At 40.8% G+C, this 24,922-nt stretch overlaps 1 protein-coding gene across 4 annotated transcripts in view; it reads left to right on the top strand.

The window, feature by feature from the left end:
* Positions 1-24,922, top strand: part of SPATS2L (spermatogenesis associated serine rich 2 like) — a 172,753-nt gene that overhangs the window by 137,621 nt on the left and 10,210 nt on the right. For all 4 annotated transcript variants that reach the window (XM_024243635.3, XM_024243636.3, XM_024243634.3 and 1 more), the window contains 2 exons: positions 16,258-16,316; positions 23,789-23,898. In XM_024243635.3, coding sequence (XP_024099403.1) covers positions 16,258-16,316; positions 23,789-23,898 — 169 coding nt within the window. The remainder of the gene's footprint in view (positions 1-16,257; positions 16,317-23,788; positions 23,899-24,922) is intronic.

The following is a 24,922-nucleotide window of genomic DNA, read 5'->3' on the forward strand; positions in this document are numbered from 1 at the left end:
AACGAAATGATCTCTCTTCCAACCGGGCTGTGAAGAATACTTTGTTCAGTACAGTTATTGAAGAAAACCACTAAGTAGCTAAAATGTAAAATCAAAGTTGGCATTTAAGCAGGATACAGTTACGTAGGCTGCATGACCATAACAGAGCATTCTCATTTTCCCAGAAAGAATTAGGGATTTGCGAGGAGAATAAAGTTGACACAATGCTTTCACAATGCATCTTAACAGAAAATAAATTTTGTGACATGAGCATCTGTGTGAAAAGTCACATCAGGAACTAACATGAAACAGCTGGTTTCTTTTCTGTGTGATTGGCCTCCTACCACAACTGGAAAATATTCATCCTTTGGAATCATAGCTGCCAGATTTAATTGCTTTATATGCAAACTAGTCTAGCTTCTCATCACAAATCTGTGTGTGTGTGTCCAAGTTGATTGTGAAGGCTTAAAATGAGCAATAAAACATTAAATTCAAAAAAAATTGAGGAAGGAGAATAATACTTGATAGTTCCGCCATATGCTGGGGGGAAAAGTATTCCAAAATAGAGCTGTAAAAATTCTGTTTAGGTGCTATTGTCAATTTAACATCTAATTAAAAGCACTCTAAGAAAATGGAAGATGGTAATGAGCCAATGGGGTAGCGTGTGTGCTGGGCGTGGGGAGGCATAAAGAGGCTGCAGAGAATGGGGGCTGGAGGGAGCAGTCCTTTTAGGCAGCTTTGTTTTCCAAGAGGAAAGGGAAATCTGTGAAAGCATGTATTCTGTACCAATGGGCCAGAAATGTTCCTATACTTTGTGTTTCTTTTTTCCCGAAGCAATGCCAAGTCTGGCCCAAGCAGAATTTGAAAGTAGGTCAGGAGTCTCAGCTCCCCGCACCCTGAGCCCTGGCCCATTTCCCCTTCCTCTGCCAATTTTCCTGCATCTTAGAGTTTCCTCCTTCCCAACAGACAGGGTGAACCTCCTGCTGCCCCCTACAGGCCAGGGCTCCTCACCTCAATCAAGATAGGTGTTTATAGTGGTGTCTCCATATCCCTTTTCTCTTTTTTTTAACTATGGAAACTCAATTATCTTATGTAACTTACTAAACTCATCCCTATGATAACCATGTATCCTCCTTCTCAAAGTGACATATTTTCATACTAACAAATGCTCTGTTGAGACTCTCTCCCCCAGCCAAAAGACTAACTCTAAAAGTGAGAATGTGGCAGGGCAAGGTGGCACACACCTGTAATCCCAGCACTTTGGGAGTTTGAGGCAGGAGTTTGAGACCAATCTGGGCAACACAGCGAGACCCTGTCTCTACAAAAAGAAAAAAAAAATCAGCTAGGTGTGATGGTTCGTCTGTAGTTCCAGCTACTCGGGAGGCTGAGAAGGGGGAGGATCACTGGAGTCTAGGAAGTCGAGGCTGTGGTGAGCCGAGATCGTGCCACTGCACTCCAGCTTGGGCAACAGAGTGAGACCCTGAAAAAATAATAATAAAATAAAAGTGGGACTTTTAGGCAGAAGAAAAAGCTATTTTGAAATAAGTTTTATCTTTCTCATCCCTCAAATCCTTCTCATCTGCTACTGAAGCCCTGTTGATAGCCAAGCAAAATCACACACAGATTATCAGTGTGGTCAACAGGTGGCCCCACATACAAACCAGATGTCACCATTGACACTTTAAATATTGTGCACTTTTCCTAGGATGTAATCTTGAGGTCTCCCATATGGGAAGTTGCCAGTGGCGCTGCTGAGCATCAGAACCATGTATATATAACCGTATGTCCCATATTCCCAGTTTGCTCTCCTTGGATACCCAGATAATTTTAAATTGTTGAAACATATATCCTAGAAGCCCCTTTAGTTTGAGTCCAAGTAAGACCATCACTTTTGCAGATTTTTCAGAGCTGATTCTTGCCATGTTGATTGGTTTTTTTTTTCCCTGCCCATATTCTCCAAATTTTAGCTGCTTTCGTGTGATTCCTGGCTTTCCAAACAATGATAAACCCTGGCTTTTCTGTGTCCTTTGGCTTTTTTATGTGTTCTCTTTGTGAACAACTTAACATTAAAAGATAATGCCTACATATTAATATCTACTTCTTTCCATACCAAAGTATATGTGTGTACACTATAAATAAAAACTCTTAGAGCTTTATAGTCCTCCCTTGCCTAAGTGCCACCCCCAGAGATACTGATTGTACCAGGCTTTTAAAAACAACAGGCCGGGCACAGTGGCTCACGCCTGTAATCCCAGCACTTTGGGAGGCTGAGGCAGGTGGATCACCTGAGGTCAGGAGTTCAAGACCAGCCTGGCCAACATGGTGAAACCCCATCTCTACTAAAAATACAAAAAATTAGCCAGGCAAGGTGGTGTACACCTATAATCCAAGCTACTCAGAAGACTGAGGCAGGAGAATCACTTGAACCTGGGAGGTGGAGGTTGCAGTGAGCCAAGATCGCTCCACTGCTCTCCAGCCTGGGCAACAGAGTGAGACTCCTTCAAAAACAACAACAACAACAAATGGGCCAGGCACAGTGGCTCACGCCTGCAATCCCAACACCTTGGAAGGCTGAAGCAGGAGGATTGCTTGAGCCCAGGAGTTCGAGACCAGCCTAGACAACATGGAGAGACCCCATTTCTACAATTTTTTGATTAGCTGGGCATAGTGGTGTGTGCCTGTGGTCCCAGCTACTCAGGAGGCTGGTAGGATTGCTTAAGCCCAGGAATTCAAGACTGCTGTGAGCCGTGTTCGTGCCACTGCACTCCAGCCTAGGTGACAGAGTGAGACCCTGTCTCAGTAAGAACCAAAAACAGATAATTCTCTTGACATCTGTGGTTGAAAACTGCTGGTTGAGAGTCTTGCAAAGGGAGTGATATGTCTAGGGCCACAGCAGTGGTTCTCAATGGGACAGTTTTGCCCCCAGGAGGCCATTGATTTGGAAATATTTTTGGTTGTCACAGCCACAGGGAGAGAGTGCTGCTGGCATCTGTTAGGTAGAGGCTAGGGATGCTGCTAACCGTCTCTCCCACCTCTCCTATAACAAAGAATTACCTGGCCCAAAATGTCTGTAGTGCTGGGAAAGCCTGGGTGAGAGGAAAATGAGAGGAAGAGTGCCTCATTCGTCCTGCCACCTCGGTTCTGCTGGAGCTCCTTGAAGGAAGGATGGAGACTCTTCCCTTTGAAACACCCCTGATCATCTGTCTGCCCCCAGTTGCCCTCCTAAGCCACCACTGGAGATATGAAAGAGGGGCTTTCCAATCACATACCCAAAGAAACACTATATTCGTCTTCTCATTTCATATCAGTGCAGCAGGAAGTATTTTTTCCATAGTGCCTGAAACGTAAACCCTCTCACTACACATTTTAAAGGTCAAATTACATTTTTGTCTCATTGAGATCAGAAAAACAATTATACTGAAGTGTAGAAAATTGAAGGCTTTGCTTTATCATCTGTTTTTCATTATAGAATTCTACTCAATCCTTAGAAGAAAATGGAAAAATTAAGAACCGAAGATTGTAGCTAATGATAGGCAGTCACTTTCATTAGCCATTCTGTTTCTACCTGAGTCTTTTTCTCATTTTGCAATAAAACCAAATATCGCAGTGGGGACCAGGATTAGAATGAAGATCTGAGACATGTAAAGGTAAATACAGTAAAGAATTGTTCCATTAAATGTCTGCTTGGGGGTTATTCTTCTTCTTTGACTTCAGCCAGGCAGCAATATTACTTGGTGTTTCTGGCATACCTGGCATATATCCAACTACTCTGATGCCAGTGACATACCCAGGTGTGCCGGCCATTATGCTCTTTAAGCCAAATGAACAGAAGGTCTTTTACATATCTTACGGTGCCGTAGTGGTTGAACAAATACTTATTGGCCATTTCATTACTCTGTCTTAATTAGGAGATCACTGGAATTGTGGCACTATATATACTTTAACAGGTAAGCATGGGAAAAATATATATTAGGCAAAACAGGTCCTAGAATCAGATCTGTGTCACAGAATAGATGCTGTGACAACAAGCAAATTTGGGTTTTGAGTTCAGTCACATGGAAGATGTTGTTATAAGCATGAGGAATGAGTCAAGATTCCATTGTTAAAGCAACGTGGCTGAAATATTGATAGTAAACACTCCTAGTGTACACTGAGAGTATCTGGGGTAGTATAGTGTAGTTGTACAGTAATAAGATGATGCTTTTCTCTGTGCCATTATTCAACAAGGCATGTTTATAATAGGATTACCAGTAGGAAAGTTGCCTTTAGGAGCCTTTTCAGCCACTTAGCATTGTTATATGATAATTTTTAAAAGCTTTCAATTCCCTGTTTAATTATCAGGAATGTGTTAAACAATTACTAAATTTTGTTAATTCCTTAGATTAAACAAGTAGTGAAGACAAAAATCAAGAGTTTGGCCAGCTAGAGCAACACAGGGAGACCTCATCTCTACAAAAAATTTTAAAATTAGCCAGATGTGGTGGTACAGTCCTTTAGTCCCAGCTACTCAGGAGGCTGAGGTGGGAGGATCATTTGAGCCCCCAGGTTGAGGCTGTGAGATAAGCCGTGATCATGCCATTATACTCCAGGCTGGGCGACAGAGAAAGACCCTGTCTCAAAAACAAACAAACGGGTGGGCACAGTGGCCCACGCTGTAATCCCAGCATTTTGGGAGGCTGAGGCGGGTAGATCACTTGAGGTCAGGAGTTCGAGACCAGCCTGGCCAACATGGCTAAACCCTGTCTCTACTAAAAATACAAAAATTAGCCTGGTATGGTGGTGCATGCCTGCAATCCCAGCTACTCAGGAAGGTGAGGCAGGAGAATCACTTGAACCTGGGAGGCAGAGGTCGCAGTAAGCTGAGATCACGCCACCGCACTCCAGCCTGGGTGACAGAACAAGACACTGTCTAAACAGCAAAAACAAACACAACAACAACAACAACAACAACAAAATCATAAGAGCTCAGTGTGTTTTTGGTTTTGTTTTTAATAAAATCAAGTGTTTGAATTGTGTTTTAAAGTTTTGTTTTAAAAGACATTTAATAAAAGGGCTCTATCTCTTTCTGCTCTGGAAATGAATACAATCCTTGCATTGATCAAAATCTATACAAACCAGACTTTCTGAATAATCCATTTCCTTCTCATCAAGTAGTTTTTCTAAGTGTTCACCTGCTTGTGACTTGCACAAAGCACCATAGAAAGAAAATTAAACTTTTTTTCTCCCCACCCCCAATATTCAATATTATGCCAGAAGTTAAAGAAACAGAGAGTATGGGGATGAACATTTACTTGCAAGGGACACCAAGAGACAATAATGGAAGAGGCTAATAAATATATTTGTTTCTCAAGAGAGCCATATGTATGGTTTCCGTTGCTGTCTAGCTGACAAATTGCCCAAAATGACTCCTTTTCCTCACTCTGCACCAGTCCAATAAACTGAAATAAGCTCCAGGATCTATTCTGAAATTGTGAAAAGGGCAAATACCCATATAACATGGAGAAACTCAAGGTTCCCATGACTTTGTGACTAAGGCACGTCCCTGTAGTGCAGTATATTTCAAATCTTGCCTCGTTTGTGAATATGTGTCTTTCTAAATAGGTGTAGCTCACTTTCTAAATAGGTGTAGGTGTCTTTGGAGGTGAAAGCGTCTCTTTTCCTATTTTCTTTCCTCCCTGAGGTTTTCCTCTGCAATAGATGTTTCCCCAGGGCCTTTGCAAGGACTGAATGAATCAGTTGACATGAAGGAAGAGCAGGTTGATAAATACAAAAAGTACTGAACTGGCCTTTTCAGTTTAGGTATAGTCCCCAGGAAACCAGCATAAATAGCACCTCTTATTAATAGCCTTCCTGAGCTACACGTGTGGATTACCTCCATACGTTATGTCAGTCACACACTTGGCACTGGCAGTCAGCTCTGCTGGCACTGCAGCCTTCTTTGCAGAATAAAGGCCCGCAATAAGAGCTGGAAGACAAGAAATTGGTTCTAATTTCAGCCTGAAATCGGAAAAGATTTCTGAATCTTTTCAGCAGATGAAAGCTTACCAATCAACCAGCCCGGGAATGTACTTCTGAAAAGGAATTGTTTTCATCATAAAATAGAAAAATAAAGAGGAAATAAGCAAATTGTTCTATCTACACATTCCCATAGGATACTAGAGTATGGTCTTTTAAAAAAATATATGCAATATAGTCTATTTTCACTAGAAAAAAGAAGATGAATTTGTTCTTATATCTTATTATAAATATAAAATACATTATAATGCTAAAAAGTGAGTCCTAAATTACAAGTTCAGAATGCATCTTGGAGCTTATTTCTGTTTTTTGGACTGGTACAGTGAGACTAAGGAGTTATTTTGGGCAGTTTGTCAGCTAAGTCAGCAACAAATCATATAGAAAGGCTGTACGTGAAGCCAATAAAATAGAATTTCTTATATATATACTACATGCCGCTTCTAGTGACTATAAACTATTGATTCTTACCAGGCCATATTCTAATAAAAGACACATTTTTCCAAGGTTTATTAACCACTTAATTAGGAGGCACGGGATGTGGAGTTAGATAGATTAAGGTTTAAATCTCATCTCTACATATTCTAGCTCTGAACCTGGTTGAGTTTTTTAAACTCCTTCTCAGCTACAAAGCAGGAGTACTGTTATCACTTTCTAGGGGTTTTGTGAAAATTCATATATAAGTAATGTATCTATCACATCATTCTAGAAAATCACTAGCCTGGCCCATAAGAGATGTTCAGTTAAGGTTGATTCTCTTCCAGAGTAGCATTTGGGAAATTTCTTTTCCTCTACACCAAGACACTGGCAATAAGTTATCCCTTCCAACTTTCTGTCTATTTAGTATGCAGTGGATTCCAGCTATGGGATAGGAATGGTTCATCACCACTTCTACTTTTTATTACTTGATGAAGAGAGAAGTAAGGCAAAGGGACACCCACTTCTGAATGTCACAGTTGCCACCAAAACAGCTCCCCTTCCCCTTTCTTGCCATGCCTTCTCTACCTCTCTCTTCCCCTTTCTTCATTCATCCACTTAATAGGTAGATGAATGTGTGTCAAGCCACTACTTTTCAAATATTTGAGTGCATGAGGAGCATCAGGGCCCCATTTCCAGATATTCTGATTCTGTGGATGTTGGGTGGCACCCAAGAATCTTCCACTCAATGAGTGTAGTGAGTACAAATGTAGGTGGTCTGCTGACCACACTCGAAGGAGCACTTCTAGAAAGACTGAGGGATAAAGACAGTCTTTTTCCTAAAAAAAAGCCCATGCACTAGTATGCAGCCCATGCCTGCAGATGTAAACAAGCTGGAATGGAGCTGGGGAAAGGGAAAATCAACTCTACCTGGCTCATTAGGAAAGGTTCCATTGCAGAGGTGACCTTTGAGCAGGATCTTGAAGGAAGACTAGAAAGTTGCCAGATGGAGAAGGAATAAAGAAGATTCCATCCAGAAGAAGCAACACAAAGAACCAGTGGCAAGAAAGAACATAATGTGCTCAGGGAGAAGTACCCTTCTTCCATCAATAATGATGGTCTCGGCTGGGTACAGTGGCTCACACCTGTTATTCCAGCACTTTGGGAGGCCAAGGTGGGAGGATTGCTTGAGGCCAGGAGTTCAAGACCAACCTGGACAACATGGAAAAACCCTGTCTCTACCAAAAAAATATAAAAATTACCTGGGTGTGGTGGTGTAGATCTGTGGTCCCAGCTACTCTGGAGACTGAGGTGGAAGGATCGCCTGAGCCCAGGAGGCGGAGTTTGCAGTGAGCCAACATCACACCCACACTGCTGCACTCCAGCCTGGGCAACAGAGCCAGACCCTGTCTCAAAAATAAATTAATTAATGATGATGGTCTCACTCCATCAATAAATGAATTTTAAGCACATCCCTCTGAAATCAGAAAGTTCATTTATAAATTATACATTTATACTACTGTTAATCTGTATACTAAAGATGAGGAAAGCCTACTTAGAATTAACAAGTGAGTACATAAAATTTAATATTGTATTCGTGCTCCACTTTGGAAGCCTGGACTAGGGTAGGGCCTTACCATGGGCAATAACAGCACCTGCGATTGTGGGGAAGAGCCTTCTAGGCCAAAAACAAGAAGAGCCTCTCCCCTCCCCTTCTCACATGAGAGCCTGCGTGGAGGCCAGGAGCAGAGGAGGCTAGGCCTGGCTGCCTTGAGTTGAATGTGGGCCAGCATTTCTGGCATTTCTTGTACTGTATCAGTTTCTTCCAGTTTCTGTTCCTGTTATTTATGTTCAGCAACCATGATGGCATCTACATAAATGCCCTTCCCCTTGCCCCCACTGTTTTCTTTTTTTTTTTTTTGGAAGGAAGGAAATACAACAGTGATCAGAGTGGTTGGCTCTATTTTGTGCTTGAGACAAAGGGGCATTTTGCTTTATTTTGTTTTATTTTGAAATTTGTTTCATTTTATCCTGCTTTCTAATATTTTCCAGTTTTTTAGTAGAGATGGGGTTTTTCACCATGTTGGCCAGGCTGGTCTTGAACTCCTGACCTGAGGTGATCTGCCTGCCTCGGCCTCCCAAAGTGCTGGGATTATAGGCGTGAGCCACCGCGCCCGGCAGATGTAACTTTAAAAGGGGAAGCAGGGGAGTCAGCATTTTTATAGTCAAAGACACTGAAATACAGTCAAGTTACTTTCCCTGAATAGTGACCTCCATGAAAAGAAACTGAACTAATAAGTAATTAGCAAAGATAAAAATTTCTATTGTTCATCAAAGTCATATGTACAATTTCTAAACAGAGGAATATAGATTTTTCAGTTGAACATTTAATGTCGTGGGATTTCCATACTATGGGATTATGCTATTCTGTCATGTAAAAAATTCCAATAAGAAAAAGAAATCCCTGTGTATTCTTTAATAATTATGTCCTTTTTGAAGAACTCCAAAATATTATAATGTTGAGTTAGTCCTTATACTAAATCTGTGTGTCTCATTCCAGAAATGCATCTCAGACAGTATGATGAACAATTTATTAACCATGATTTCAAATCTTTGTATGATTCCAACATAAAATATGCAGACTAAACAATATTAACACATTGTATTGCCTCTCATAAAAGTAGTAGAAATAAAATGTCAGCCTGATTGGCAATTGAGTATAGTCATTGATGTTCATTGACAGTCAGATGGATTTTGACTTTGCTTTGTATGTTGAGTGTGGTTTGTGCTTGAGGCACCCCCACTGTATTTCCCAGACGAGCATGATTAGTAGGCAGCCTTTCAAAGGGTTGTGTGCTAACCCCAGTATACATGCTGTGGACATGTATGCAGGGTTTTATATGTTTACCAAATAACACTGTTAAATCCAAAAAATCTTTAGAAGGACCAATTTGTCACCAGTGCTGCATTTTGAAAAAAAAATATATTATTATTTTCCAGTTTTGAAAAGAATCCAGGTTGTTATAAAACCTAAATGCAAATATATACAGAGTGGAAGGTGACAGACCCGGGAATTCCAGCAGTGTAACAATAAACAACAACAAATAGCCAAGGACTTGGTAATGTGCTCAGGGTTAAATAAGAGTCAGTGGAAGTGGAGAGGTGCATGGGACAGACAGACATTTCTGGGGTAGACTCCCAAGGATGTAACCATGTGGGAAGTGAAGGAAGAGGAGCCATGGACACTGGGTGAGAGATGACACCAGTAACCAGCATAGAGGGTACAGGAGAGAGGACAGGATGGGGAGCAGAACAGCAAGGAAGAGCCGGGAATTGGCAGTGTGCAAGAGCGTGAGTGCCCTTTACAGTTAGGGCTGCCAGGTCTCCTGACCCTGGGAATAAAGAACCATGCAGTCTTGCTGCATTTGTGGCTGTCAAGCCAGGGAAGCATCTTTGTTGACAGCTGCAACAGTTGAGAAATTGGTAAGCTGAAACCCCTGACTAGCTTTGCCCCGGGCCCAATAATTGCTGGTAATACTTGGGGAGTTGGACTGGAAATGGTACTCATGGGAACAGTACATTAGGCCTTAAATGTATAAAGGAAGTTTTCCTGCCTTGCAACTAGTGGGCAAAATTTAAGGGAAGGGACACAGATGCTCAGTGCTAGCTAGTAAGGGGCAACTGTAGCTTCCCAGCTCAAGGTCCACGTGGTGGTCAGTGGGCACTACTAGGCTATCAGCCCAGCTGACATCCCTCTCAGGGGATGTTAGAACTGTTGGTCACAGTTCTTATTCCTTTGCATTAAGAAGCATCAGAGCCCACAGTGGAGAGAGATGTTTTTATACCACTCTTTTCTTTTTAGTGAAAGAAATGGAAATTCTTTATGCAGGGAAGCCTGGCTGTAGGGCTTATCAGTCTTTGGCATGCGTTATGCTATTTGGTAGATAGAGGCCAGGAAGGCTGAAATATTCATTAGCATTCATAGCATCCTTTCTCTCCAGCAGTTCCCACCTTCTCTTTCTGCATGCCCCTCCTGCTGGGCCTGCCTGCCTCCCCATGCTCCCATCCTGCAGTTGTCGGCTTGGCAGATGATGAGTTAAGGAAGCTCCAGCTGAAGTACTTTCCCCACAGGAAGGTTCTGCAGCAAAATTGTCTGGGATCAGATGGTCCCCAGCAATTCCTCTCATTCTAGTCTCCCTGAAGCAAATGCATGGAAGATGGAATGTGGTCTGGTTTTAACTCTTTAACATCTAACTCTGGCTATTGTTACAGATTGAGTTCTTCACCTCCCCTTTGAAATTCTGCTCTCATTCCTCAGTATCTACCAGCAGATTCTGCTCTCCAGCTTATCAACCACATTGATGGTCCTGTGGCTGCCTCTCTATGGTGGCATCTTTATTTTTGAAGAACACTAGGCCTGACATGACTGACCCAAGCTTCCAAATGAATCAATTTTGTCATTCAATGCCTCCGTCTCCAAATTTAAAGAGCCATTCACAGGGCAGAAAATGATAAATCTATTACTACTAACAAGGCTTTCTGATTCTTTTCATTATTGTTATTATCAGTCCTCTATAGAAAGGAATCAAGACAGTGGAAACATTTTTATAAATGACACTTTATCTCTGTGATTAACTATATAATAAACTGTAAGGTCTTTGCCATGGTAATCTCCTCCTTGCACCTTATTGCTTTGATAATAAAAGCTTTTTTATGGCAACAAAGTAAAATTTTACTATCCAGGCAGTTTGGCTAAAATGAGAAGATGTGTTTTTAGAAGGAGAAAGGGCACATCTGAAACATGTGAGGTCCGCGTGGATTTTATGGGAGCTCTGTTTATGTAGAACACGTTTGATGTGCCTGGTGCCCTCCAGAGGGCTTTACCCAACCATTTAGAAAACTTTTAGTGGCCAGTGGAAAGCCAATTAAAGAGTTATGTATTTCTGTCAAGTACTCAGGATCACTGTTGAAAAGCAAAAACATTCAGAGCTTAGCATTTCAGATGATCAGTGGTGGGAGAACAAATTTCAGTAATTAAACCACCATAGTTTGCAAACTGCCTGTTTTGACTCAGCCAAACCTTGTGTGTTTGATGAGTATCATGACACCTTTACTTATAAGCTTATGTCTCAAATGATTAAATTCCATCAATGACCAAAATTATATAAAGTTTTGCATAAATGTGATGTATATGCAAGGACCGCAATGTACTAGTTAGTAAGTTTCATTATTGTTATGCCACAGAAAAATGAATATGTTGTCTTCCCTTATATTCATCACTATCAAGAAATTTTTGTTGAGCAACCCATAATAGTCTAAGATCATGAAATTGAACAGAAGTTTTTAAAAACTCAGTCAGAACTCTCTAAGGAAGTGACGATTAAGCAAAGACCTGAAGGAGGACTCAGAGCTGATTAGATGAAGAGAAGCAAGGTTAAGCAGAAGAGTTGTCTTCAAGGCAGAGGGAAGGGCTTGTTTCAAGCCCCTGTGGCAAGGAGAAAGCCAGGCTCACTCCTCCTGGGATGTCAGGAAGCTTAGATGAGATCATTCCAGGAAGGCACTGGCGCTCTACCTAATGTGCCTGGCCCACCATCTGCACCCAGAAAGTGATCAGCTCACATTTTGAGGCAACTGAGAGCTGATATGTGTCTGCAGAGGCGTACCTCGAAAGCAAGTGTGTGACCTTGCAGCTTCCACAGTAGGAATGTGGTTCATGATACTGTCTGTGATTCTTCTGTGACTCATCAACTCCCTAATGTCATTCCTCTCCAAGGCACTCACTCCTCCCTCCATATCTGGTAACTCCATACCAGGGCTTTGCCAAGTGCCCTCTGTCCTTGTCCAGCCTGCAGAGTTGTCAAGCTGCACTTGACTACCCACACGTGTCTATCTTTGTCCTGGTACCTCTTAAGAAGATTCCACAGAATGTGGAAATGGCACTGATGAAATTACTTCCAAAACTGGATTGACACACCCAGACACCCCAGGCTTTGTGGGCATTTAGAAGGATTTAGGCATGGTCTTTCCTCTCTGACCTTCTTTTGGTCTGGCACTCGCTCAATGTGAGGCTGGCTCCTCACTGTCTGACAGCCTGCCAAAGGACAGGCTGGCTTTACTACTTCCTCCACATCCACTTCCCACCATTATTCTTCCCTTGACAAGCCTACTGCCTGGAAAGCAAAACTCAAGGAACTCTCAGGTCTACACATTGAGATTCTCAAGGGCAGGCCGGGTTTATCTGCCCTGGGCTGGCCCCTGATCTTGGTTTGCATCAGTTCATCAGCTCCAAGCTGGGTCCTGAGTCAGCAGAGATCACAGGCTTGCCTTTGTGCACATGAGTTTTGAAAGCAGCCACCCATAGACAGCAGAGCTTGAATTACTACGATGCTTGTGGACGATCTTCTATGGAAATGCCCAGAGGAAAGGAAGCCTGGTTTGATGCCAACTTCACAGGCTCTTTCACATCCTCAAGGGTGTGCATTAAGCAGATTAACAATTTATTGTGTAAACCCTCTTCTCTCCTGTTGTTAGCCCAGAAGGTCTGAACTAACCATTGTATATAAATACCCAGCTTTCTTTAATATGTGTTAGACCTGGGGACAAGTATTGTACCCCAAATGTCCATCTTGTAAATTCTCTGGGCACAAAATTATGTTAACAAATTTGATCAACAAAAGTGTTACAATGGTCTTGTAGCTGATAAAGAAATTAGCAAAGGCCCTTGCACACACCACCATTCCACCAACCCCACACACAGGCAGGAGGATTCCCAAGCCTCCAGGACCTCTGCTTTGCCTGCAGTCTGCTCCTCTCCCCTCCGCTGGGCATCTGAGGACATGTCAGTCTTGTGTCACATGCAGCAGTATTTCCCTTAGTGTGTGCTGGGCATGCTCTCTAAACCCAGGGCCTCTATTTATAAAGCCTTCTAGTTGATTCAGGGAAGGGAATCCTAATGTGAATCCTAATTGCTTCTTCTTGCCATCGTCATTTTCTTTCCTCTCTATCTGCTTTTCACTATTTCCCCAATGAGTCCTGGCAGGTCCTCTCACATTCTTCTCAGCTCTCCCACAAAGAATGTCGTCGTGCTGACTTTTCTCTTTTCTCTCTTCCCTTTCTGTAAGGGATAAAAATTCAAAACATGTCCTCAAGCAGAGTAGCTTAACCATATATTTGTAGTTTGGGTTTCTGGCTCCACATCTGTAGATTCTCCCCATATCTCCCCAACAGCTTGTCTCGAGCAGTCTTTGTTTCCCTAAAGTAAGGTAGCAGTGCCCCTCTCTAAGAAGGTTGTAAATAATGAAAACATACATACACACACACACACACACAGATGCCTCTGTCATGGCTATGTTTGTGAACTTGGCAGAGAAGCTTATAATCACAGGAGCACAAAGCCTATTGACTCAACCTGGCATTTCATACAATTACTGAATATATGATGGTTGATTACATAGACAGTCTCTGGAAACGCAAGAACTTGTCACATTGGAGACCTCCAGGGAGGGGAACTGAGTAAATTGGGGCAGAGATGGGATAAAGAGTTCCTTCTCACTGTACACCTTTCTGTATCATGCATTTCCTATACTTAAAACACATTGACATACCAATGTAACGTCAATAGATAAGGGACAGGCGTCCTGATATGTTGGTTACACCAAAGTGATCATATCCAGTGACCGTAAGCCATGTGTGTCATGGGGCTGGCCGATGTTGTCTGCAGTTGAGGGACTAGGCTTAGAGCCCAGTTCTGGAGAACATGCCATGCACTGCAATTAGTCCTTTCCACTAGGATTTCCTGGTTGGGAAGAGCTGAGTTCCTCAGCACACAGTCCTTTACTCTTCAAGTATTTAGGTTGCACAGTCTACTTGAGGAGCCCCCAAACTACACAGATATATCCCAGAAGTCACTTCTTACTTTGACAAATACTGCAAAATTTTTCAGAGGAAGTAAATTTTCAACACACTTTAAATTGCGAAAGTACATCTGATGGAGAAGAAAAAGTCCATGCGATGGAACAATCTGAGAGTAATAAAGATGATAACAGTGTTTTGAAGCACATTAAATATGAGTTTATAATTAATGTGTAGAATTAAAATATACAAACAAGCAAAAAAATCATCTTGATTACCTTTGAAGGATGCTAAGGAACCAACTATCATTTTGAAAACAAAAGGGGAGAATCAAGCATTCATCCTACCTTACCTATGCAAACTATACTTCATGATAACCAAATCATTGATAAAGTTTCTCTTTATGGAAGAATTCCAGGAAATAAATGAAGAAGGAGCGATAGAGAATGTGAATATCTCAATTTTGCAAACCCTATAAATCTAGGAAATGATCACCAATGGCTGCTAAGATCATAAAAAGGAGAGAAGTCTTTTGTATTTCCTATAAATTTGCCATTTTAGATGTAGAAATTTGATTAAACTCAGTCTGATTTTTTTTCAGGTGGAGTAGTTCATATCATATACTTCCATCAGCACACACATAATGACACAATACACTTATCAAGTGTTCCTCCTAAGAAAATAAAACCTGAATCTAATCATATTTCTACATCTAATAACAAATTTATAGGAAATACAGAACAACAGGCTAAATAACACCATGGAGATGTAATCAGTAAAATTCAGGCTTTGCACAACTCTTCAGGACAAACAACCTAATTTCTTCAACAAATAAATTGCAAAGGGGTTGGGAAAACAGATGAGAGGGAACCTCTGGATTAAAACAGATTTAAGAGTCAGTCAACCAATTGGAATGAACAGGGCTTGTTTAGATCCTTGTTTTAACACACTGTTAAAACAAACAAAAAGATATATGGGACAGTTGGGAAAATGTGAATACTAAGTAGATATCTGATAACATTAAATTATTGTGAATGTTTTATAGGTGCTATAGTAAATTATTGTGGTCCCCAGAAGTCCTTATATTTTAAAGATATATATTTAAATATTATGACTAAACTAAAAATATAAAGAGAATCTGACATCTGTGCTCACCCACCCTGGGGATTTTCCCCAGGCTCTTCACCCTGCACAGCTCCCTGCCTTTTTGCTGAAACCTCTCTTCACTCCTTCCTACATAAAAATCTGTAAAAGGACATATAAGGAATTTGTCATGATGCATTACTTCTGGGAGGGGAACTAGAGAACTGGGGGGTTGGGATGGGATAGGAGAGAAGCAAACTTTGGGACAGATCATTGTTAGCTTTATGCAGGTAATATCTTTTCAAAGGACTAACCAAAAAATAAATGAAATATGAGGAAAAGTTAATTAGAACCTTGAAATGCTTACTCGGGAGAATGAAAAAGGCAGAGACTCATGTTGTTGAGCATGTGGATGGATTGGCCCAGACCATATGTCTCAAAGTATGGTCCCAGGACCATCTGCAGCAGGACTGGGCCCATCTCCTTCCCTCCCAGCCAGAATCTCTCAGGTTGGAGCACAGAGGCACTGGGAACTACAGTTCTTAAGGACCTAAGTGCCAGCTTTTCAAATACTTAACGTTGTTTTGGAACTTTGGAATGCATAGGACAAAAATATTCCCAAATTTAAATTCAAAGCAGCACAATTCTGAAAGTCTAAAAGACTTTTTTTTTTAGGTTTGTTGACAATGATTTAATCAGCAGATGTCACTATGTAATCCTTGGGAACATCCCTTCCATGTTGCCTCATTTTTTGGAGAGGCAGAGTGTACTGCTGGCATTGTAGCATAGAAATATTTATGGTAATTTTGTATTTTGTTTAATGAAAATAATTTTTCTTTTACTTTCAGTGCTTATTAAAAGTTTATCTTTGATTAAGCATTCTTTGCTTTTGTTTTTGTTTTTGTTTTTCCCCAGCATCATTGACAAAGAAGTTTCATTAATGGCAGAAATGGATAAAGTTAAAGAAGAAGCCAGTAAGTAGACAACACATGGTTATTTGATTAGGAGCTTCCCAATCAGAAGCAATCCATAGGTCAGACTGACAATGATACCGGATTCTGAGCAGGGTCCTAAAATTTATACTGAAATTTTGGCTCATGAACTCTGTAACCTTAGGGATGTCACTTAGCCCCTGGAAGCCTCATTTACGTCATCTGGCAAAAGGATACAGTTGTAACACTCACCTCATACAGGTGAGTGCATGGCAGGATGGACACTCAGTACATAATAGGTGTCAGTTGAGCTTTCTAAAGTCCAAAGGGATGTTTGTGCACATAAAGAACCTATAGTTAATTGGATTTAAAATGACATTGAATTTAGTATTAGATTTTAAGACAATTTTAACTCTTTAAAACTTATAAATATCATCATCATTTTTACTAGTTCTTTTTAGGTTCAATTAAGTTTATCATATTAAATTTTCCTAGAAAATTAGTCCCATTTGAAACTTAATTACTTAAATTCCCCTCAACATTTTTAATTACATATATAAATTTAATATATCTGATTTGTCTTAAGCGCTTCAGATGTCAGACAAGGCAAACTCACAAACCTAACAAGCAAAGTGTTCCTAAGCTTTTAAGCAACTCTTATAAGATTAATAATTCAAGGCCAGGTGTGGTGGCTCACGCCTATAATCCCAGCACTTTGGGAGGCTGAGGCAGGCGGATCACAAAGTCAGGAGATCGAGACCATCCTGGCTAACACGGTGAAACCCCGTCTCTACTAAAAATACAAAAATAAAAAATTAGCTGGGCGTAGTGGCGGGCGCCTGTAGTCCCAGCTACTCGGGAGGCTGAGGCAGAATGGCATGAATCCAGGAGGCGGAGCTTGCAGTGAACCGAGATCGCGCCACTGCACTCCAGCCTAGGCGACAGAGTGACACTCCATCTCAAAAAAAAAAGTAATAAATAAGATTAATAATTCAAAATTAAAGATACACTAAACAGTTTTCTTTTTTTTTTTTTTAACGGAGTCTCGCTGTGTGGCCCAGGCTGGAGTGCAGTGGCATTATCTCTGCTCACTGCAAGCTCCGCCTCCCAGTTTCACACCATTCTCCTGCCTCAGCCTCCTGAGTAGCTGGGATTACAGGTGCCCGCCACCACGCCCAGCTAATTTTTTGAATTTTTAGTAGAGATGGGTTTTCACCATGTTAGCCAGGATGGTCTCAATCTCCTGACCTTGTGATCCACCCGCCTCAGCCTCCCAAAGTGCTGGGATTACAGGCTTGAGCCACTGCGCCCGGCCTAAACAGTTTTCTTAAAATACTCCAGTTCTGTTCATGAACTTCGTCAAATACACTGACCAACCTGCCAACTTAAAACCGCAAAAGAAAATTAACTCCATATTTTAAATTGCAAATCACCAATCAGATTGCTTAATGTACCAAATTCTCTGTTTAAATAATGAACATGCTCAAATCATCTTGATCATTGCAAAACTTAATCCTAAATTTAACATAAAATATTAACATTCTGGGTTTGACTTGTTTTATTTTCTTTATGCTGATTTCTAAACCTTTCCACTGTGGTAAAGTTACTTGAGTAGTAGAGAAGAATTACCGTCTTAAATAGACTGAGGCTCATGAGTTGGAAATTTCAACAAAGACAAGATTACTTAGATTCAACATCAAACCACAAGTGAATGTGTGAGGCCCTCTCTTATTATTGAATTTAGTTTGCTGTGTTAATGGGACCCCTAAGACCCTATTTTTCAGCTGGGATTTAGTTTTACAATCCTTGTCTCTTGGGCATTTTAAATTCCTCATCTTTACCCAAAGATGAATTGGATAAATGGCAGTCTGTGCCCCTAACCAGATTTCAGTGAAATCCTTTTACCTTTGTTGTGATGTCTTTCTTTTGCCAGAATGAAAGATCAGACCAGATTCTTCATTCTTTTTTATTTTTCTTGTCTGGACCTAGGCCATAATTCAAGTGTCATTTTATGGAAAATAGCTATCGTTATTTTTGTTACACAGTTTTCTAAATTATTTTGTTGTTCATTTCAGACCTCCTTTAGTCAGGCATCTAAATAATTGTAAGCAACATTTTAGAATCCTGAAATACAGCAAGCTTTGTTAAATGAAACTAATGTGATCCAGGGTGAAGCGATGGACTATTTAGGTAGTTAAACAATCTCTTTGGTTGTGAAATTATTTTATTCTTATGAAATCTGTTGACATCTTCAGTAAAAGTAGATTATATACACAACTTGGGATTTTCCCTGCTTCTCAAGTATAGCTTACTTCAGTTTCATGTCCTAATGATAAAAATGCTAACAACCAACACAGACACAAATGATCCTCTTGAACCAAAATGGAAAGTCACTAGCACATCATCACTTTCTTAGAGGTCAAGAAAAGACCTCGGGTTTCATGTACTCATTTTTCCTTCTTGAGACATGATAGTGTTTGATGCCAAGACCTGTGGAATTTGGAGCATCTCTGGAGAGCATCTCATTTTAAAAACTTACTCAATCAGTAAACACATGGGCTTCCTTGTGTCCAGGATAAACAGCAAACAGACAAATGTAGAGCCTGCACTCACCAAGCTTTCAGGCTAGCTGAAACTGCTAGATTGGTTGACAGGGTTCACCTAACTTCAGTAATTGGTACAGCAGGCCCTGGTTTTTGAACTAACCTCAGCCCTGGGGAAGCCCATTTGCATGCTTTTGAGGCAGGCAGAACTGAGTTCAAGTCCAACCTCCATCTCTAACTGGCTGTGTGTCCCTGAACCATGTTGTTGACTTCTCAAAGTCTAATATTCCTTAGGCCCTGGCAGTGGCTCACACATATAATCTCAGACCTTTTGGAAGACCAAGGCAGGAGGATTGCTTGAGGCCAAGAGTTCGAGACCAAGCCTGGGCAACACAGTAAGACCCCATCTCTAAAAAAATAAAAATAAAAAATAAATTAGCCACGTGTGGTGGCATGTGCCCATAGTTCTAGCTATTCTAGAGGGTGAGAGGGGAGAATCACTTGAGCCCAGGAGTTTAAGGCTGCAGCAAGCCATGATCATGCCATTACACTCCAGCCTGGGTAACAGAGAGAGACCCTGTATTAAAAATAATAATAAAAACAACAACAATAATAATAATATCCATCTCAAGTAGTTATTGTAAAGATAAAATGAAAAAATACATGTCAGGCACTTAGCACAGAGCCTGACACAATATGTGTGCAAAAAGGGAAGAGTTCTTATTAGTAAATTACCCCAACCCCCTCATATTACAGTCAAAAAATGGAGGTCGGGGTTCTATTGAATCTCTCAAATGACAAGCCTGTATCAACACTATGTCTTCTCCACAAATAGAAAGAACCATGGAATTTCTCCCCACTAACTACAGAACTGTCTTTACAACCACCATCTTTAACTTGGTTCTCTGTGGTCTCAAGAGTATTTTTCACACTTTACATTTCCTGTAGACGTTATAAACCATATTTCCTCAATTATAACAGAAGCTCCTAAATCCCTCTTGGCACCTAACCCAGTGCTGAGAAGACTGCAGGTACTTCATAAATATTTGTTAAATGAATTATTGTAAATAAATCAGTATCTGTAGACTGTGGGAACGAATATTAGTGAACATTCATGTAATTGCAAAAAAGAGGAAGTATATTCTAGATGAAGAGATCTCACTTTATCAATAATATTTAGAGTTAGCATTCTGAGTATACTATACAAAACACCTCACATATGTTATTCCATTTATTTCCACAACACCCCTACAAGATGTGATCAGTTCCTACACAGATTTTACAGAAGAAGAAACCAAGTGTGTTGTAGTGCTAGGGTCTCAAACTTCATGTTTATACCCAGGTAAGCACAGGTGTCAAGTTCACTAGAGATACAGGAAGAAAACATTACTTTGTAAATTCATAGTAACACAAACAAATTATGAAGTAGAATGCAAAATTCACAAGAATTTTTAAGGAATAAAAGGTATTCCAAAGAATCTTTGTGCTTAAAGAGCCACTTCTCCAGCTCCTGGCCCCCACCTTGGGATTTTGAGTGTATTTTCTGCTGAGGGTTATTGTTTTGAGAAGCCTTAAGATTTTCTATGGTTCAGATAATATGAGCAAGCTTCCAATGTGTTTCAAAAACTTGAAGGAGTTTATAAATCCTATTGAGAAAGTGGATTTCAGCTTACCAGCTACTGTTTATACATACATAATATTAATTAAGTATTGAATGCAGTGAAAACCTAAGCTGTACAGAATTGTCTCCCTCTACAGATTTCTGAAAGCATGGTGCTTCCAAAACATACTTATTATTCTACTGTAAATTACAGGATCAATGAAGCTTAAGATCTGATCTGTTTTTGTTTTTTGTTTGTGTGATTGATGTTTTTGAGGTGAAAACGTTCATCCCTCCAGCCAAAGAATATTGGCTTTAGATCTCAAGTTTTAAGGCTTTTTTCATAATGAAAGGCTTTGAAATGTTAATGAGACTATATGTAAAATGCATTTCAACACTTGCTGATCCAAAGTATTTATTTTCATGCACATTGGCATGAGTGTAAACTCAGAATTTATTGGTGATCTTGCACCTGCATTCCTATTTTAAGGCCCATTTATATCTATTTCTACAAAATCTTTTGTTTGGTATGAATGCCCAAGTTCTACTTAATCAAAAAGAACAGTGGCCCCTAATTGTCACCAGTCTCACAAATGATCCATGAAGAAAAGTCAGATCTGTTGGACTGTGTCATCACTGAGGGCCTAATGACCCCTTTACTAGCTGCTTTTCAAGTCTGGGCCTTCAAATTTATTATTATTATTATTATTATTATTATTATTATTATTATGAATTTGATGAGACAGGGTCTTGCTTTGTTGCCCAGGCAGGTCTTGAACTCCTGAGTCAAGCAATCCTCCTGCCTCAGCCTCCCAAAGTGCTAAGATAACATGTGTGAGCCACTACGCCTGGCACAGAATTAATTTTTTTAATTTTAGTTTGCAAGAAGAACGTACCTCATTTCATCTTCCTACTTGAATTGTTTTCTCATGCTGCAGATGTTAGTCCCATCCATATATTGAATTATAATGGCAAACAAATAACATAACCAATCAAAGGTATGGATCCTAAACAGTCTTAAGTGACCCCTGTAGAAAAGGAACTTCCATCCTTCTTTAGATATTCCCTTTAAGTAATAGATTAATTCATTCATTGAATTCTTCACTCAGCAGGCATATTGCCTACCCCTTGTGTACCAAGCAGGCACTAGGTGCCATGGATACAAAGAACTACATAGTGCAGTTCACACCGTAGTCCCGAGAATGACTCACAGACTCATTCTCTCGCAGGAAACAGATAGGTAACATTAATGTGCCAAATGGGGCAGGGGGAAACCATGGCACACTGGGCACCCGACTCCATCTAAAGAGGGCAGTGGCTTCTTGGCTTCAGCCACTTGTCACCATGTAGGAATGTTGACCAACTGTGGCCAGAAATTCCAGTATTTTAAGAGATGCCAGAGAGCCAGCTTTCAAATGGAATCTTCTAATTTTTAAATGTGGGCAATTAATTTGTAAACATAATGTGTGGACCAAACAAGACATATGTACTCTGGCTGAAAATGATAGTGAGCCACCTTTTTGTGACCTTTGGTCCCACTGGGTGTCCTAAGAGATCATTCAGCAATATGTTGTCTACATTGAGATGAGACTTCCTTTCACTCTCATCATCCAGACAAGTTTTTCACTAGCTCCTCTGTATTCAGAAAGACTGTTAGGCACAGATCTGTCTGCCCAGCCACATGGTATTGTAAATGGGGGCCAGGGGGAGCCCCAGTTAAAGAATCAAAGCATGATTAGCATAGTTTGGCAGATGATAAAGCTGTATGAGTTATAGACTAATTATTTTATTAACATCTCAACATTGATATCAGCATAAAAAGATGATGTCTTGGGGCCAGGTGCGGTGGCTCACGCCTGTAATCCCAGCGCTTTGGGAGACCGAGGCAGGCAGATCATGAGGTCAGGAGATTGAGACCATCATGGCTAACACGGTGAAACCCCGTCTCTACTAAATATACAAAAAATTAGCCGGGCGTGGTGGTGGGCACCTGTAGTCCCAGCTACTCGGGAGGCTGAGGCAGGAGAATGGTGTGAACCCGGGAGGCAGAGCTTGCAGTGAGCCGAGATCACGCCACGGCACTCCAGCCTGGACGAAGGAGCGAGACTCCATCTCAAAAAAAAAGAAGATAATGGCTTTCAGTCTGTCTAAAGAATGGTTTATGATTTGCAGGGAATCTTAACTCTTGATGGATTCTGTACTTCTTTTTGGGCTTTTGCAGTGACTATCTTTTGATATTTTGAGTAATAAGAACTCTTAAAATCAGAAATCATATTGTTTGGACCTGCATGTGTGCTGTGAATCTGGTCTAATAACGCAGTTGATCCTTGTTCAGCCAAGCATAGAATGTGAGTCTGACATGAATGTCATCTTAGATGAACACCTTTTTTCTTATAACTCAAAATGCTCGTCCCAAAGAAATGAAGGCAATTCATATGAGTCGAATTAGAGAGCCACAAGTCTATCTAATGTAAGATCCAGCTTCATATTTAAATCTCATCCTGTGTGTTTGTATTGATTGCTTCTGAGCACCGTAATCTTTTGGGAAACACGTGTATACACACACAGACACAAACCAACCAATAGGCTACTACATCTATTTGAACTTTTAGTTCATCTGAAGATGTGTGAAAATGTTGGAGCCAGAGTACTCCCCAGTGTCCTCTCTACGTGTGCAGGTGCTAAAAAATTCACACGAATCTAGTTCTAGCTGGCCTAACTCACTCTTGAAATTTTTCCATTGGGGACACTTATAGAAAGACCTAAGACACTCTGGGGTAGAACTTCTGTTTCTTTGCTGAATGGAAACGTATCTGCAGAGTATCAAAAGCAGAGACATTTTTGGCTCACAAAAAAACTAATAAAGTTAGATTTTTATGTCAGATTCCAATAACACAGCTAGTCACCCTAAGTGAGTACGTGTTAAAGTTCAAGAGGGCTGCTGCTGTTAAAGTTTAATAGTGCAGCACATATAGAATGATTTCTGCTTAGTAGACTTCCTGTCTTTGCAGTATCACTCAGAGAGGATTTTAATAAGTGTTGTTTTTCAGAGATCGTTGTTTGGAGTAACAAATTTCAAAAGTCTAAATTCCGTTAAGTGAGGTCAGACACCAGTGGAGAAAATGTAGAGTGGGAGTGTACAGTGAATCAGAAGGGACTGTGTTTGGCTTGGGGATTGGTGGAGGACAGGAGGAACTGGGTTGTTGGTAATAGGCACAGAGGGTGAACCCGCCTCCGTGACCAACTCAGAAAACACAGTCGTGGTCCAACAAAGCAATCAGTCTGTGGAGTGAGAACTGATTCCAAGAAATTAGGTTATTTAATATGTTTCAATCTCTGGCCCTAATGTATGACTCCTCCTTATTTGGCAGTGGAAATCCTGACTGCTCGTCAGAAGAAAGCAGAAGAACTAAAGAGACTCACTGACCTTGCCAGTCAGATGGCAGAGATGCAGCTGGCCGAACTCAGGGCAGAAATTAAGGTCAGTTCTAAAATATCACAGCCTGAACCCTGAGCCAGAGAGCTGATCCTCATTATGTTTGTTTTGCATCCACAGAGTTCTGCTCTCTGAGGATCTAACATCTACACCCAGCTCTCTTCCACAGGGTGGAAATAGAGAACACAGAAGGGGGAAGACCCACATAATCACTGTGTTTAAGTGTAATGTGCTTTGAAGGAATGTGTTACTCCAAAGGAGAGGTACAAGCTATTTTGTCAGTCAGTACAAGCTATTTTGTCAGTCAGAGACTGACCCAAATAAAGTAACTTGGCCATGAATTATAGCTGGGATGGGGGATATTATTTTCACACACTGATTTATATGTATGCATATAAACACATCCACAGGTATATACACACACACAAAGCATGAACGTAGTGTAATGGTGAAGATTAGAAAGCATGCGGTCTGTGGAGATTTCTTTCCTATATTCTTTTCTAGTTTAGTTGCATTTTTAAGAATACTACCCATAAATACGTATTTATTAGATTCCTTCATTGACAAGCAACAGAAACTGACCCTGGCTAACCTCAAGGACAAGTAGAATTTGACAGGATGTGAGTATAGCTCAGCAAAGCAGAGCCCTGTCTGAAGGCTCAGCTCAACAATTAGGTAGGAACTGGGGTGGCTCTGGTGAAATAAGAAGCAATAATCACTAGACACTCTCATGGGACCGTCAGCCCTGTACCACCCCGCTTGGCTCAGATCCCTAAGAGAGAGGCTCTGATTGGCCTCCACTTGGGTCACGTCCATCATTTGTCCCAGAGAGGGTGTGACATCTTGATCGCCAGACCCACCAAGATTATGGATCTTTGAAAATGCATCAGGGTACAGTTACCAGAAGGGGAAATAGTTACCAGGAAGGCAAGTATAAGTATTTACAACAAAATAGGAAGAAATTTTAAAATTCCCCTTATCCACTTTTTCACCCAGTATACTAAACACACACACACACACACACACACACACACACACACACACACACACACACACACACACACACACA

Source organism: Pongo abelii, chromosome 11, assembly GCF_028885655.2.
Source record: "Pongo abelii isolate AG06213 chromosome 11, NHGRI_mPonAbe1-v2.0_pri, whole genome shotgun sequence".
Lineage (NCBI taxonomy): Eukaryota > Metazoa > Chordata > Mammalia > Primates > Hominidae > Pongo > Pongo abelii.